This window comes from Macaca thibetana, chromosome 14, assembly GCF_024542745.1.
Source record: "Macaca thibetana thibetana isolate TM-01 chromosome 14, ASM2454274v1, whole genome shotgun sequence".
NCBI lineage: Eukaryota > Metazoa > Chordata > Mammalia > Primates > Cercopithecidae > Macaca > Macaca thibetana.
Window position 1 is genome coordinate 13743849 of NC_065591.1, and position 16037 is coordinate 13759885.

The 16037-nt window shown below is 39.2% G+C and overlaps 1 protein-coding gene across 1 annotated transcript; it reads right to left on the reverse strand.

Annotated features, from left to right (window-relative positions):
• Positions 1-2114: 2114 nt before the first annotated feature.
• On the reverse strand, positions 2115-12501 carry MS4A2 (membrane spanning 4-domains A2). Its single transcript, XM_050757007.1, has 7 exons — positions 12344-12501; positions 11344-11473; positions 10696-10830; positions 8365-8421; positions 7650-7811; positions 7155-7253; positions 2115-5320 (listed from the first exon to the last, which is right to left on the reverse strand). Exons 1-7 carry the CDS (start codon positions 12397-12399, stop codon positions 5222-5224), a joined length of 738 nt encoding a protein of 245 aa, XP_050612964.1. The 5' UTR covers positions 12400-12501; the 3' UTR covers positions 2115-5221.
• Between the last annotated feature and the right edge of the window lie 3536 nt (positions 12502-16037).

Here is a 16037-nt window from a genome sequence, read left to right on the forward strand (position 1 = left end):
TTCCAGTTCAAATTTTCCAGTTTAATTGTTGATTTCTCATGATAACTGCTCATGCCAGAAAAACTTTCTTTACGTTCTAGTAGCATCTTCTATTGCCTAAGTGGATCTTTCTCTCCTCTCTCCCTTTTTGCACATGAACTTCTGAAGGACAGCATTTATAGTATATTCATATTTTCTGTTCTGTGTCTTAGCAAAATGTCTGGAATCTAACAGGGCGTCAGCCCTTATTCAGGTCTATTGCCATATCCATAGAATCATGTTAGATAGAATATCAATTTATTTACGAATGGCAAAACATTGCAGCACCATTGTCTATCCTAGATCACTTGTCTCTAAAAAAAAAAAAAAAAAAAAAAAATCATTGAACAATAGCATACCATGTAGGAAACCACTCTTAACAATCTCATATAGACTAATCGCCAGTCCTTCTTCTGCCCAGCCTAAATCTATCCCCAGGACAAGGCCTTACAGCAGCACAAAGCAGATTCCAATCCAAAAATGTTATATAGGGCCACCAAATAACGAGAGGAGATGAGCTGTTTTCTCTGGGCACCTTTTATGCACTGTTTACTGTGAGAGCCAAAAATTGATCTTGGCTCTCTCTTTTCTTTCTGTTTTTTACAGATTGAGCCTCTTGTGCTGTTTTTCAACCAGTTCCCTTCCGATAGGCAGATATGGTGGGTTAAGATATTTCTCACTGATGAAGAAAGTTGATATGTTTTTAAAGGTTTCCCAAAACTCATCTGATACCATTTTCCCTAGAGCCTCTTTCCATCTGCTTCTCTGCATTTTTAGGACAAGATAATATCATTTTGTAATATATGATTTTACAGTTCAATTTATCTGGAAGTAGTCTATGTGAAGGTTACTAATAATTACATTCCCTGATCTTACCCAGGGTCTTAAGCCCACTTTTTCCAACCAGAGTTAAGGGATAGGTGAATATTGCCAAACGTTCCTGAGAAGTTGACAGTGTCTCTTTTCCTAATTTCAAGTTCAGGATTACACATCAATGTCTATAAATTTAAAAATAGGTTCCATTCATCATTCTAGAAACTGGGCTAAATGATTTTTGAACATTCAAAATGTATTTAAAGTAGTTATGTTTAATATATTCATTTAAAAAACAAACAAAAAAAAAACTAAGATAAAATACAATGCTGGAACTCCCAGATAGAAGCTATTTGGAGATATAAGTTCAGCTCACTTAACTATTTGTGGAGTGAACAGAGGTTTTTCAGTGGAGGGAAATACTCATGTAACACAGAGAGATACTGACAAGGGACCCTCACACCTCTTGGATATATATATTTACCCCAACACTCTAAATCAAGTTACAATTAAAAATATGGTACCCTGTTTCATTAGTTGTTTATATAAGTAGATCCATGTCTATAGCAAGAATTATTACCTATTATTTACCTATAATGGGAATAATATGGGAAATTTTATTTCTAAGAAAAATTTTTAGGAAAAAAACACACTTTGATTAGCATTTGTCAGAGGGATTTAGAGAAATATTATTGTTCCAGGTGTCTTGCTACACCACATACTTCTTTACCCCAAGTGGAGAGCTGCTCCTTTGAAAATATGTCCACCAAATAGTTCTGATTGCTGTTGCTATCTCAACCACAAACTTGGTAATTGTGATTACCAAAAATTCTAAATATTTAAAAATTACAGAATATTACAGAAAGACCAGTTGGGAAAAATTACAAAAAATTACAGAAAGACCAGTTGGGAATCTTTTGTTCCAAATTTCTCATTTTCAGATGTAGAACCTGAGGTTCACAAGGAGAAAAAACTTTCTCAAGTTTACATAGCAAGTAAGTAAAAGTGAGGACTGACTGGTCAAATGTGACTCATGCTCCAGTTTCCTTTCAACTCTATTCCATCAATTATTGACAAAAGATGGTTGGTGATTGTTCCTACATTCTGTTTTCTGGCTATGGGTTGTTTATAGAGTGTTCTGTTTGATAAAGGGCTGATGAAAAGGAGGACTTCAGAAACCACTCTCAGTCTTTGGCATCATTTTATTGATGCCTTAGTTCCCCATTATCTTTGATAAGTCCCTCAATCTTGTATGCCAACACAAACAGATAAGAAATCAAGTTACATTATTCCAATTTATTGCACAAATACAGGCAATTGAGAATACATAAGGAGATCACAAGCACACTAATAATTAATGATACAATACTGCATCGTGGGATAGAGTAGTTATGGAGGGAGAAATTAAGGCTGGATGAAAAGGTGTGCGTTCAGTGGTCTTCATGGAGAAGATGACCTTGAAGTTGAAATTTAGAAAGACAATTTGGGGCAGTGATAGTGTGAAGAGAACCCCAGCATTGTGCTCTGTGTCTGCCTGAGGTGGGCATACTATAAATGGCAGGCAGGGTGGGAAAACTCTCAGTTAGATCTTGAGAAAAAATTCATAAATTGTGTGTTGCGTATAAGAAATATGTAGTCAATGATGAAAATATAAATTGGGTGAAATGAAAGAGAAATACTATACAACTGTAAAGATAGATTGGATCCACTCCTAGAGGTTCTGGTAAACCAGGTTTAAGTGTCTGTATGTGAACGTCCATGCCATGGAAGGGATGTAATTAATACCCACAGATGATCAAGAGTAGAGATGCAGCTCAGCATGATACACAGTGAAAGGGTAGGGTTTTTTATTCTGCTGTCAAAGTTGGAGAAACAAAATTTTATTTTAGAAAAATGAGAATGGAAAACCTCAGGCCCTACAATTAAATAAAGCATACCAATTATCTGTTGTGTGATTGTCATGATCACTTACATAATCTAGTGAAATTAACATCTACCTGTCTGTCACCTTTTAATCTTGGCATCCTCAATACATAAAATGTAATTAATTATTTCATTAATTGTGACTAATACTCTCAGACTGATTTTTTTCAGTCATTCTACAGGACTCCTAGGCTAAAAACACAAACGATCTTTTCCTTCTTTTATAAACAGAATTTTTTCTTCGCTTGCTTTTCTTCACTACCTTCTATTCATAATCAACTATCTTATTTCTCACATATGCCCCCATTCTCTCTCTCTAAAGGTCTTTGCAAATGTTTTATTAATTTACTCATCACGATACTCGTGTGTGGAATTTCTCAGCACCTTCTGCATTCATTCACTATTGCTATTTTCTCTGCCCCATATTCATGCCTTAAGTGGATTGCTTATCACTGCGGACTTTTCTCCTGCCCAGGCCTACAGATACTGTCTCTGACGGTTACTTATTGTCTCTTTATCTAATCTTTCTCTATTTTGGGCTACCTGTTCTCTACGGTTTCACAATGCATGTTTATGACTAATTATTGTATCTTTTTTTTTTTTTTTTTTTTTTTTTTTTTTTTGAGACTGAGTCTGGCTCTGTCGCCCAGGCTGGAGTGCAGTGGTGCGATCTCGGCTCACTGCAAGCTCCGCCTTCCGGGTTCACGCCATTCAGCCTCCTGAGTAGCTGAGACTACAGGTGCCCGCCACCAGACACGGCTAATTTTTTTGTATATTTAGTAGAGACAGGGTTTCACTGTGTTAGCCAGGATGGTCTCAATCTCCCGACCTCGTGATCCGCCCGCCTCCGCCTCCCAAAGTGCTGGGATTACAGGCGTGAGCCACTGAGCCCGGCCTATTGTATCTTCTATTCTAGATTTTTATCCTTAGTTTTTCCCTCCATTTATAGGCATGTGAAGTTTAACTTAGCTTCACCTCTATCTTAAAATAATTCTCTTACAGTGTTAACTTGCTTCATTTAATAATGATTTCTCCTATAATGACACTAAACCTCTGTCAAATTTTATCTTTACCAGAATTCTGTATTGAATGTCATCAGGCCCTCGATGGCTGCATTTCCCTTTGTCTCCCCAAAATGAAAGTCTAAAAATGAGCTTAATTTAGGTCTAGTTGTACTCTTCCTCCACTTTTCATATTTCTGACTTTTTATCTTTATCTTTTTCTTTTTTTGAGATGGAGTCTCCCATTGTCACCCAGGCTGGAGTGCACTGGTACAATTTAGGCTCACTGCAGCCTCTGTCTCCTGGGTTCAAGCAATTCTCCTGCCTCAGCCTCCCAAGTGGCTGGGACTACAGATGCCCGCCACCCTACCAGCTAATTTTTTTTGTATTTTTAGTAGAGATGGGGTTTCCCTATGTCGGCCAGGCTGGTCTCAAACTCCTGACCTCGTGATCTGCCTGCCTTGGCCTCCCGAAGTGCTGGAATTACAGGCGTGAGCCTCCGTGCCTAGTCCTTTTTATCATTTTTTTCAACATAACCAGTGTTCTCCTTTCATCTTAGACTCAAACACTTAATGTATTAGTCAACCAGTTGCTTGTCTAACTTTATTCTTTAATTTGTTAACAAAGTCTACCAGTTCCTCTTTTTCTACACGTTTTAGATATAACCATTATTTCCATTTCCACTCACTTTATTTCAGCTCAGCTCTTAATTTATTCTTCTTTTTTTCACAAATGTCTCACTAAATGATCTCCCCACTTACAATTTCCCTGTTTTTACCTATCTACCTCCCCAGACAATGGGTAACTTAATAAAATTCCCCACTTCCTACTTATCAATCTGCAAACATTATCTAATAATACCATGCCAGTGAATGTGCTGGTGATTTAGGCAATTATACAGATTTTTATAAAACTTCATGCAATACATTGCAAGAATGTATTATTGACTGGTGGTAAAATATTTGCATAGAAAGTTATATATAGTGTAAGTTATATATATGTGTGTGTGACTGTGTGGGTATGGGTGGGTGGTACAAACCATGCCCAACTGTAACTATTAGGAATGCTAAAAAAAAAAAAAAAAAAAAAAAAAAAACCATAAGAACCAAATATTATGAAACTGTCAAAGTTTAACTCAACTTTCAGCCAGCCTTCTTGTGTTCTGTATTTGCACAGTTATAATCAAACAGTTAAATCTTGCTTATTACATGTTGACTTTCCAGCAGAGAGGTGTGTGAAGTCATAATATAAAACAAGAAAAATAGGAGTCTATCATATCTACAAATGGAAGGAGAATATTAAGGGGAACAGAAGCAACAAAAACAAAATATTCTCATCTGGCGAATAAATCTAATGTAAAATTGGCAGGCTGTGGAGAGAATAGAAATTTTTCCAGTAGCCCCTTAACAAGACCTTGGCCTTCTGAATTCTTGGCTGTGAATCAGAGTGTTCTGGACATGTGATTCTTATGAATCAGTGGGAGGAGACATTTCCCCTCGATCTTCCAACTCACTGTAAATAGCTGAATATATGTTTAATTCTTCATAAACACGATCATCTGGAACCTGATAAGGGAAAAATCATTTCATATCAATCACCACAAATTTCCCATCCCTAGAAGTCTTGCTCAAGAGACTTATCTCATCTACTTTTGTCTTTCTGACTCTCACACTCTCTGTCATTACTCTCTAATTATTTCTTTCAGTTCCAGAAAACCAAACCAGACTGGCTGGCTAAGTGGGCCCAAAAGAAATCATGTCAGTCGATGACAAGTTGGTGAGGTTATTCCTTAGTATATCTGCAGTCTTATTTATCTATCTTTGGAAGAGAGTGATTTTTTTTTTTTTCTTTTGAGACGGAGTCTCACTATGTCACCCAGGCTGGAGTGCGGTGGCCACGATCTCGGCTCACTGCAACTTCTGCCTCCCGGGTTCAAACAATTCTCCTGCTTCAGCCTCATGAGTAGCTGAAATTATAGGCGTGCATCCCCATGCCCTGCTAAGTTTTGTATTTTTAGTAGAAACGGGGTTTCACCATGTTGGCCAGGCTGGTCTCCAGTTCGTGACCTCAAATGATTCTCCAGCTTTAGCCTCCCCAAGTGCTGGGATTATAGTCATGAGCCACTGGCCTGGCTACTTTTTTTCTTTTTTTTTTTTTTTAAGACCAAGTCTGGCTCTGTCACCCAGGCTGGGGTGCAGTGGCATGATCTCGGCTCACTTAACCTCCACCTCTTGGGCTGAAGCGATTATCTTTCATCAGCCTCCTGGGGAGCTGAAACCTCAGGAACCTGCCAACACGCTGGGCTAATGTTTCCTTTTTTGTTTTCATTGTTGTTGTTTTGTTTTGTTGTATTTTTTAGTAGAGATTTGGTTTCGCCATTTGGCCAGGCTGGTTTCGAACTCCTGACTTCAAATGATCCACCCTCCTCGGCCTCACAAAGTGCTGGGATTATAGGCGTGAGCCACTGTGCCCAGCCTGGAGGAGAGTGATTTTTAAAAGGTGGCTAGACTTAAATGCCTCAGGAAAGTGGACAGGTGGAGAGAGTATGTTTCATCCATCAGACCTGGGCAAGTACGTGAGCACCAGGTGCTAGTGGTTCTCATCAAAGGTATAATGGACTGGTGAGGCAAGTGGAAACAGTTGGTAGTCATGAATCAGAAAGGAAAGAATATTGAGGTTTTAGAGCAAGTTGGAAAGGAAAAGTCAAGAAATAAAGGAATAAAACAGAAACAGGAGGCCGGGCACGGTGGCTCAAGCCTGTAATCCCAGGACTTTGGGAGGCCGAGATGGGCGGATCCCGAGGTCAGGAAATGGAGACCATCCTGGCTAACATGGTGAAACCCCGTCTCTACAAAAAAAAAAATACAAAAAACTAGCCGGGCGCGGTGGCGGGCGCCTGTAGTCCCAGCTACTCAGGAGGCTGAGGCAGGAGAATGGCGTTAAACCGGGGAGGCGGAGCTTGCAGTGAGCTGAGATTCGGCCACTGCACTCTAGCCTGGGCTATAGAGCGAGACTCCGTCTCAAAAAAAAAAAAAACAGAAACAGGAATAGGCGGCTACTTCTGGGGCAGAAAACAAGGCCAGATACCTGGGTGGTTTCCTCACAAGCCTCCTGCACATTTGTCTCTCATGCTCCACACACTTTAAGGCATCCATATTTTCTAACATTATACAGATCCTATTTTCCCAACCCTCATTCAGAGGGATATACTATGAAATGTGTGCTACTTATGAGTATAAAATGTGATTTAAAATGTGAGATTTGGAAACCAAAATAATAAAACTTGGAGAAACTATTTTCTGGAAGAAATGTTTCAGAAAACCCAGCCCGTATTTTTAAGGAATAAAGCTCCAATTCTTTAACCCGTCATTCAGGATTTTATATCAGGCTTCTACCTACCTTATTTCCTTTGAGTTCTTCCCCAGCTCCATAGATGGTGAGTGACAGAGCACTACCAAGTCCCAGAATGGTGAGAAACAGCATCAACACTACCATTTCCTATTGAACAGCAACAAACGATAAACAAAGAGTCACGTGGTAGGTGCCCCAAAAGTTTATTTTCTTATAGCATCTCCTGCTTTCATCTCCCCATCATCTGACCAGTCCTTCTAAAGTGACACACACACACACACACACACACACACACACACACACACAGAGACACAGGAAAACCCAGAGATGGTTACTTGTAGTAGGTAACTTTAACCCCAAGGAATTTGCCTGGGTTGAGGGGAGCGGGCAGCCAGCATCTCCCTGGACTGTGTGAACTTACAGAACACTATACCATGTAATGGAAGTTACAGAAAAGGATGGTGTTTATGGAACAAGAAAAGAGGGCTTCTTACTTACATTAGGACCCAGAATCTTAGTCTTCCCACACAAAATAATACATACAGCGGAAAAGGAAGCCATAAAGCACTTTTCGGTCCCAAAATATTTCTGGCAACTGTGGATGTGGATATAAGCCGAGCTCTTCTTCAGGTTGATGATCAGGATGGTAATTCCTGTTGCCCCAGCTATGCTGCTGGCAGTGTTTGCTCCCAGGCTTCCTCTCGCCTGATGATAATAAGGAACACTCAGACCTGGGCCTGCACTTACTGGCACATTCAATAAACCTATCTTCATTTCAGGGCTGGATGCATTCAGTAAATTCCACATTGCTTCCAAATTTTGGTTAAAAAGGGAAGCCGTGAAAATGGCCACATTGTTTAATGAGCATATATTTCTTTCTCACTGGACTGCATTCAGGAACCACATGGACACATACGGTCTTTCCTCAATTCTTCTTCTTAATTGAAAACTAATTATTTATTTGATCATGTGAATATACCTACAAGGACAATGCCAGTGTGGGGACACTTTTTTTTTAGAACGAGCATCAAGGTAAACATAAACTTCATTGTATGTTAAATGGTGCAATTTATGTTTCTACTGATTATATCCAACTTCTGTTGCAAAAAGCCCCAGAACACAAAATAGATTGAAACAAAGTAATATATCCACATCCACTAGTAATACAGGAGACAAAGACATGTTTCCCTTAAGACTCCTCAAACTCCATTCTTCTTACCTTTTCAAAGAGGGACAAAGACAGAAACAGGCAACTCACCAGATATGTTGCATTTCTCCTTTCAGATAAAATTGACAAAATTCCAGAAATAGAAAACTGTTCAAAAAGGAGGAAAAAAAGAGCCACAATGAGTTTCTTGTTTTCAATGTGTCCTTTTTAACCCCATCTTCCAAACATAGGTACAATTTGGGGTACTTGATAAAGTTACTTAGTAATGTCACCTGTGAACCCAGTATTTCCTTATTCTTAGTTTCTGTAGAGTGCTCCTCAAAAGTAAATGTGTGTACGAATAAGCCTGGGTGTAGTGGCTCATGTCTGTAATCCCAGCACTTTGGGAGGCCGAGGTGGCGGGATCACCTGAGGTCAGGATTTCGAGACCAGCCTGACGAATATGGCAAAACCCCGTCTCTACTAAAAATACAAAAATTAGCCAGGCATGGTGGCCTGTGCCTGTAGTCCCAGCTATTAGGGAGGCTGAGACAGGAGAATTGCTTGAACCCGGGAGGTGGAGGTTGCAGTGAGCCAAGATCATGCCACTGCACTCCAGCCTGGGCGAAAAGAGTGAGACTCCGTCTAAAAGAAAAAAAAGTGTATATGAATCATGTGAGGGTCTTGCTAAAATGCAGATTCTTATTCATTAGGTCCTGGATGGGGCATGAAATTCTTCATTTACATGAGACTCCCAGGAGATGCTAACCCTGACAATGCAGGGGTTACTCTTGGAGCAGCAACGTCCAGCAACATCAGGGGCATGAATCTGTTAGACCACCACTCTCATTCTATTGCAATTGTCTATTTGTATGTTCATCTTCCATCAGCTCCTCTAGGCAAGAAACATGTGTTTGTGGCATGCATATTTCCAGAGTTTGACATGTATCATGTGAATATAGAGTAATTATGAAAATGTACATGATGATATTTTTACCAAACATTTACATATTTGATATAAATATAAGTCAATAGCACAAATTCAAAGCAATCTCCTAAAGACTCAGCTTGTGAGTTTGATGGGTTGAGAGACACCTAATAAGCTGTGTTTGAAATAAAAAGACAGTAGAGAGAAGTTTCAATTATAACAGAAGTAGAGGTTCAAGGAGAGTCCTGAACAAGTCATCTGAGCACTAAGGATTTAGCAGAATGCAAAGTGAATGTGATATAGTTTAGAATTAAAATATATTCTCATGAATGAAGTATCGATATAATGAAAAAACATGAATAATCTCAAAATAACTGTGCAGCGAAGGAAGACAAACAGTAAAGAGAACATACTTATATAAAAAATGCAAGTTAATTTATATTCACAGAAAGCAGATCAATGGTTTCTTGGGGATGAGAGGAGAAGGAGTGGAGGGAGGAAGAAAGAATTACAAAGATATACAGGGAAGCTTTCGGAAATGATGGATACATACATTGTATTAATGTGGTGATGTTTTCGTGTGTGTCTATGTGTGTCAAAGGTTAGCAAATTGTACACCTGAAATACTTGCAATTTATTATACGTCAATTAGACCTTTAAAAAGTTAGATACCTTATTATCTCACTCATCCACCTGTTTTTCCACAAAGAACAATGAGTAAAAGAGATACCACGAGAAAAATACCTAAAAGTTTCTAGGGCATGGAAGGTCACCATGTGCCCATTGATTTTAATTTTTCTCACCCCAGCAATCTCTTTCCTCATTTTTCATGAAGAAAACTTTATTTTCTATTATTATTATTTTGAGACAGACTTTTGCTCTTATTGCCCAGGCTGGAGTGCAATGGCTCAATCTCTGCTCACTGCAACCTCTGCCTCCCAGGTTCAAACAAGTCTCCTGCCTCAGCCTCTCAAGTAGCTGGGATTACAGTCATGCACTATCACACTCAGCTAATTTTTTATATTTAGTAGAGACGAGGTTTCACCATGTTGGCCAGGCTGGTCTCGAACTCCTAACCTCAGGTGATCCACCCACCTCAGCCTCCCAAAGTGCTGGGATTATAGGCGTGAGCCACCGTGCTCAGCCTCTGTTATTATTTTTAGATGACAGATAAAGCCATATGTAGTTATCATATAACTTTATTGATGAATAGTGCTAGAGGTATGTTCTTGGAGTTGGATTCTGAAAGTTTAGGTTCAGTTACTATCAGCCAAGTGTCCCTTAGGCAAGTCATTTAACTTGAATTAGATTCAGGTTTCTCATCGGATAAAACTGTGGGCTAAATGTTTAACCCAACGTTAATTATAAAAAGAATGTTTTGTTGTTGTTAATGAGCATATCTATGTTAGGAATTATAAATATCATCTTAATACTGGAAATAACTGGTTAGTTCTTAGCAAGAGAGAGACCTATGTTCAGTGTTATTTCAGAAACTATTATAGATATATACTCACAAATATGGCTCCCCAGAATGGATAACCTGCTTTAAATGATGAAAAAATGTCTCCCTCAATGTGTGAAATATCAAGTACAGAGCAGACAACTGTTCCAAAACACAGGCATATCATACCGATCAGAATTTGTGTTACCTATAGAAAAACACACGAATTTCATGAAAATCAAAATATTTTCCCAAGATTGTATCATTTTTTAATAATAGAGGCCGAACATGAGAAACTGCTTTAGTGTCCTAGACTGTCCTGAGAAGGTGATCCACACGTAAGATTTTCCAGGATACCCTGGCCACTATAGGAATTGATACAAGCACTACCTAACGCATGGATGGCCAATACTTTCTCCATGCGCCTTTACGTATGTAGTCATGTTGAACATCAGTAATTGTTCTTTACATCTAAGTAATGATAAAGATGATGAATCCTTCACTCCTATTGGCCATTCTCATCCTAGCAATTTAAAGTCTTTTTGAGGAAATGCTTCTCTGTTCCCAAAAGGGCCCAGTTAGTATCAACTCTTTATCTACCATGTTTTTTAGAGGACCTGCCACCTCTCATGAATCCAAGTGGGAAAACAGTTGATGCAACTCAGTATTCTTTTCTAGACCCAACCCTAACTCTAGTCAAAGTTGGAGGAGGCTCACTCACCCCCAGGAACTCCTGCTCTTTTTTCAAAACTGTCAGCCATGTATGCTGTGGTGGGGATGAGGCCGACTTCGGTAGTCCGCCTGAAGATTCTTCCTGGGGAGATATTGCCAAGACTTCAAATGCAGGCACACTGTGAAATTTAAAAGCAATTCAATCATAAGAACATTCTCTAACTCCCTGTGCAACATCCTCGACTGACAGAAAGGGGAGTTTTGTTTATTTTTTCAAAGCCATCCTGTAACTCAAATCTTCATTGTAATCACTAAGAAACTAAAGCTCAGAGCATCCAAGTAAGTGACCAAGAACACCTGAACGCTATCCAAGTGATTAGATGGGACAAAATGGAGCAAAATCCATGCCAAATTTTCCTATTCTTAATCCAGTGTTACTTTCAAGTTCTTTCTCATTCATCTATGTTGATAAGTAAAACTGAAAATAAACACAGTTACCTATGCATCTCACAATCCTTTTAACATAGAAATGTATCTGAATATATTATGTCAGTAACAAACCCCAACTTCATGTGCACAGAATGCAATGAAGGGATGACTTTGAATGGCTAGATGGGACTCTTACTATTTTCATCTTCAAAGAAGCATCCCACAGCTTATGGATCATAAAGACCAACCAAGAAGCAGGTTATTTTATAAAGTATTTACAAAAGCATGTGTGAAAGGTATGTGTCCCGCAGCACATATCAGACACAGAAGCAAGAGATCTACATACCTAGTATGAACTCTCCTGTCTCATACCCAGAAAATCAGCTTCTAATGCGAGAAAATCTGTTACTTCCACTTTACAAGCTGAGTAAAAATGTTCCTCTTCAGGGAGAGAGAATCTCCTGGAAAGTACGGCAGTAGCTTCCTCATACCCAATATATTAATTAAACTAGATGAATCCATGCCTAAATCAATAAAGTTTCATCTCCTAAGCACTGTGACTATGACTTCCCCTGCTGCTAAGTGACTGAGAGTAGAAAAAAATAATACCCTATACCTACCTGGACGGCTCTTGTGGGAGAGAAAGATTTGCTCTCCTACTATTTTCCGTGTCCATTTTTTCATTAACTGAGCTATCCAGGAGTAAAGAATATTGTTATATTGCGACTTGGTGGATTTCCTCTTGCTGCATGCTCTGAATAGGCAGTTGAAATGGGTTAACTCATGACATTGATGATTATCTTTATACATATGTCATTTGCCAGACAGATAAGTTTCCTGGCTGATTAAGATCAACAGGCTTTTACTTGTAATGAATAGAAAAATTGAGAAGTCTACTAAATAAAGACTCATATGAAATAAGAAAATTTGAGACTCCTGGAGCATAATTTTGCCTGAGACTAGCAGGATTTACAGAACCTGAAAACGAGACATTTTACTAGGAGTTGAGAAGGTGAGAACGAACTGCAGAAAAGAAAGAGATGTGCCCTTCTTCTGGAATCTTCCCCCCTTGTGTCCTAATTCAGCCATTTCTATGGCAGAAGTTATCCAACTGCACTTCTGAAAAGCTTGTCTTCCTTGTTTAAGGCATACTTGGTTTCACACATAGACCCAAAACTGAAGTGCTGTTTTTGTATGTGAGTGTGTGTGTGTTAGTCTCTGAATCTCCAGATCCGTCTATGATGTTAATATCTATCATCTCTCTCTCTCTTTCTGTCTTTTAGAAACTGTTTAAATGATTCTCTGCAGTGGATGGTCTTGGAAATACAACCGGCTGCATTGTAACTGCTGTGAACCATACCTGATAGTGCGTAAAAGCTAAGAAGACTCCCTTGTCTGCTAAATTATTAGACTGATGGTGCTTAGATCTTTACAGTGGCAAGAATGGGACAGTGAAAACACTGAGAGGCATGAACTTTATAACAAATCCCACGAGCAAATCTAAACAGCATTGGACTGAATGGTATGCCTAAGTTAGAATCAGGGCTAAACCATGTGATCATTGTAACACCATAACTAGCTAGACCATAGCAAAATCAGTACAGATAAGATTCACAGAAGGTTTTAATCTATTTTATTTCAGTTTATTTATAAACATAACCTTGAATGGCTCTTCAATAATATTTAAGATACTAAAAATCACACCTCTAATCATGTGTGGTTTTTTTGGGGGGAATGTGAAAAAGAAAATTTTTTTGTTGAAAGCTAAGATATTTACATAAACAGAGGATACTAAAAGACATATTTGTAGCCAAGTTTATTAACTCAGGTGTCATCTTCCCATGGTGTCTTCAGGAATTGGTGGACATAACCAAGGTGCTTTTGGAATTAAGGAATAGACATTACTCACTTACCGTTCATCCAAAAAGAACTTAATGTTCCATGCCAGGTACTGCCCTTATCACTGTGCATGCACAGATGAATGCCAAAATCCCAGGTCCTTCTAGTCCACAATCAAGCAGAACAGAACAAAAATAAATGATATATTATTACCCAATATGTTGGAGGCTAGAGGATGTTGGAACACATAGAAGGGTATAACAATTCTACCTGATAGGGGATATGTAGAGTTTCAGGGAAGGAATTCCCAGAGAAGGTAACATTTGAGTCCAGACTTAAAATTGAAATGATAGCATCAACATTTTTCTATTTGCTTGTTTTTCTTTTTTTTGAGACAGAGTCTCACTCTGTCACCCAGGCTGGAGTGCAATGGCACGATCTCAGCTCACTGCAGCCTCCGCCTCCCAGATTCAAGCAATTCTCCTGCTTCAGCCTCCCGAGTAGCTGGGACTACAGGAGTGTGCAGCTACACGCAGCTAAATTTTTTGAATTTTTAGTAGAGACGGGGTTTCACCATGTGGGCCAGGCTGGTCTTGAACTCCTGGCCTCAGGTGACTCATTCACCTCGGCCTCCCAAAGCGCTGGGATTACAGGAGTGAGCCACTGTGCCCAGCCACGAATTTTCATTTTATCGTTCTTTCTTTTTCTTTTTCTTTCTTTCTTTTTTTTTTTTTTTAAATGAAGTTTCGCTCTTATTGCGCAAGCTGGAGTGCAATGATGCCATCTCGGCTCACCGCAACCTCTGCCTTCTGGATTCAAGCGATTCACCTGCCTCAGCCTCCAGAGTAGCTGGGATTACAGGCATGCGCCATCACACCCGGATAATTTTGTGTTTTTAGTAGAGACAGGGTTTCTCCATGTTGGTAAGGCTGGATGGAACTCCCGACCTCAGGTGATCCACCCCCCTCAGCCTCCCAGAGTGCTGGGATTACAGGCGTGAGCCACCACACCCAGCCTTATTGCCTCTTTCTTAGTGAAATTTCCCCACACCTGCTGGGCAAAGTCCTGAAGTCATGGTTCTGTGTGGCGTTTCCTAGTAGTTTATAGTAGTTCATTATTTGTGCAGCAAATAATCAGGAATTGAAGTTGAGATTTAGACTGGAAACAAACTGAAGATGGTCTTTGGTGTTTGCACGCGATGCTATTTTGTGAGAATTGTCAACAGAACCTTGCAAAATGCAAATCAGAACCTGTCATACCTTATGGACTCCAAATTGTTTCCTATCCCAATTTTCACAACCACCTCCTTGCCCCTTCGTAAGTTACTTATTATCTTCTATGCCTACACTTTGGTTCCCTACAGTCATGTTTTGTCATCTTTCACAATAATAACATTGAAACATATGACAAAATGACTGGCTTTTTTGCTGAGGCAAAGTTATCAAGATGAGTTTTAACCATGCTGCTACCTGAAAGGAAGAGATAACAGAGTTAACACCCCTTCCCTACCACGTATCTTTCCTCCTCTAGCACGGTCTTTGCACACGTGTTTCACCCACCCCACATCTCTGGCTTCCTCTTTGACAAGCAAGGTTTCCTCTTTCAGTTACATACTAGATTTATTTCTTGAAACTTACAAAAAATTTGCTTTCGTATCCCACATAAGCAATTGTTTTCTCAAACTGAATGCTCTACATTGAGCATTGAAATAAAATAAATATGTATGAATTTGCATGTTACAAGTTGAAATTTATACTATCTCAGATTAAAGCCTTAAAAGTAAAACCTAAAACCATAAAAACCCTATAAGAAAACCTAGGCAATACCATTCAGGACATAGGCATGGGCAAAGACTTCATGACTAAACACCAAAAGCAAATGCAACAAAAGGCAAAATTGACAAATGGGATCTAATTAAACTAAAGAGCTTCTGTTCAGCAAAAGAAACTATCATCTGAGTGAACTGGCAACCTACAGAATGGGAGAAAATTTTTGCAATCTATCCATCTGACAAAGGTCTACTATCCAGAATCTACAAGGAACTTAAACAAATTTACAAGAAAAAAATAAACAACCCCATCAAAAAGTGGGCAAAGGATATGAACGGACACTTCTCAAAATAAGACATTTATGTGACCAACAAACATATGTAAAAAAGCTCATCATCACTGGTCATTAGAGAAATGCAAATCAAAACCACAATGAGATACCATCTTGCACGCGTTAGAATGGTGATGATTAAAAAGTCTGGAAACTGAACAGATGCTGGCAAGGATGCAGAGAAATAGGAACACTTTTAGACTGTTGGTGGGAGTGTAAATTAGTTCAACCATTGTGGAAAACAGTGTGGAGATTCCTCAAGCTTCTCCTTGGTGAAGGAATGAAAACACTGGGCCATAAGTCCAGCATTCTAATTTTTCTGGGGACTGCTGTGGCATTTGCTTCTGTCTTGCCTATCTCAGACCGTTTATTCCC

Excerpts from the sequence above, each read along its gene's own strand:
- MS4A2 (XM_050757007.1), bottom strand. The coding sequence starts at position 12,399 with ATGGACACGGAAAATAGTAGGAGAGCAAATCTTTCTCTCCCACAAGAG. Across the intron at positions 11,474-12,343 it reads CTCCCACAAGAGCCGTCCAG|TGTGCCTGCATTTGAAGTCT; the intron begins GTAGGTATAGGG and ends TAAATTTCACAG. Across the intron at positions 5,321-7,154 it reads AAGAACTCAAAGGAAATAAG|GTTCCAGATGATCGTGTTTA; the intron begins GTAGGTAGAAGC and ends TTCCCTTATCAG.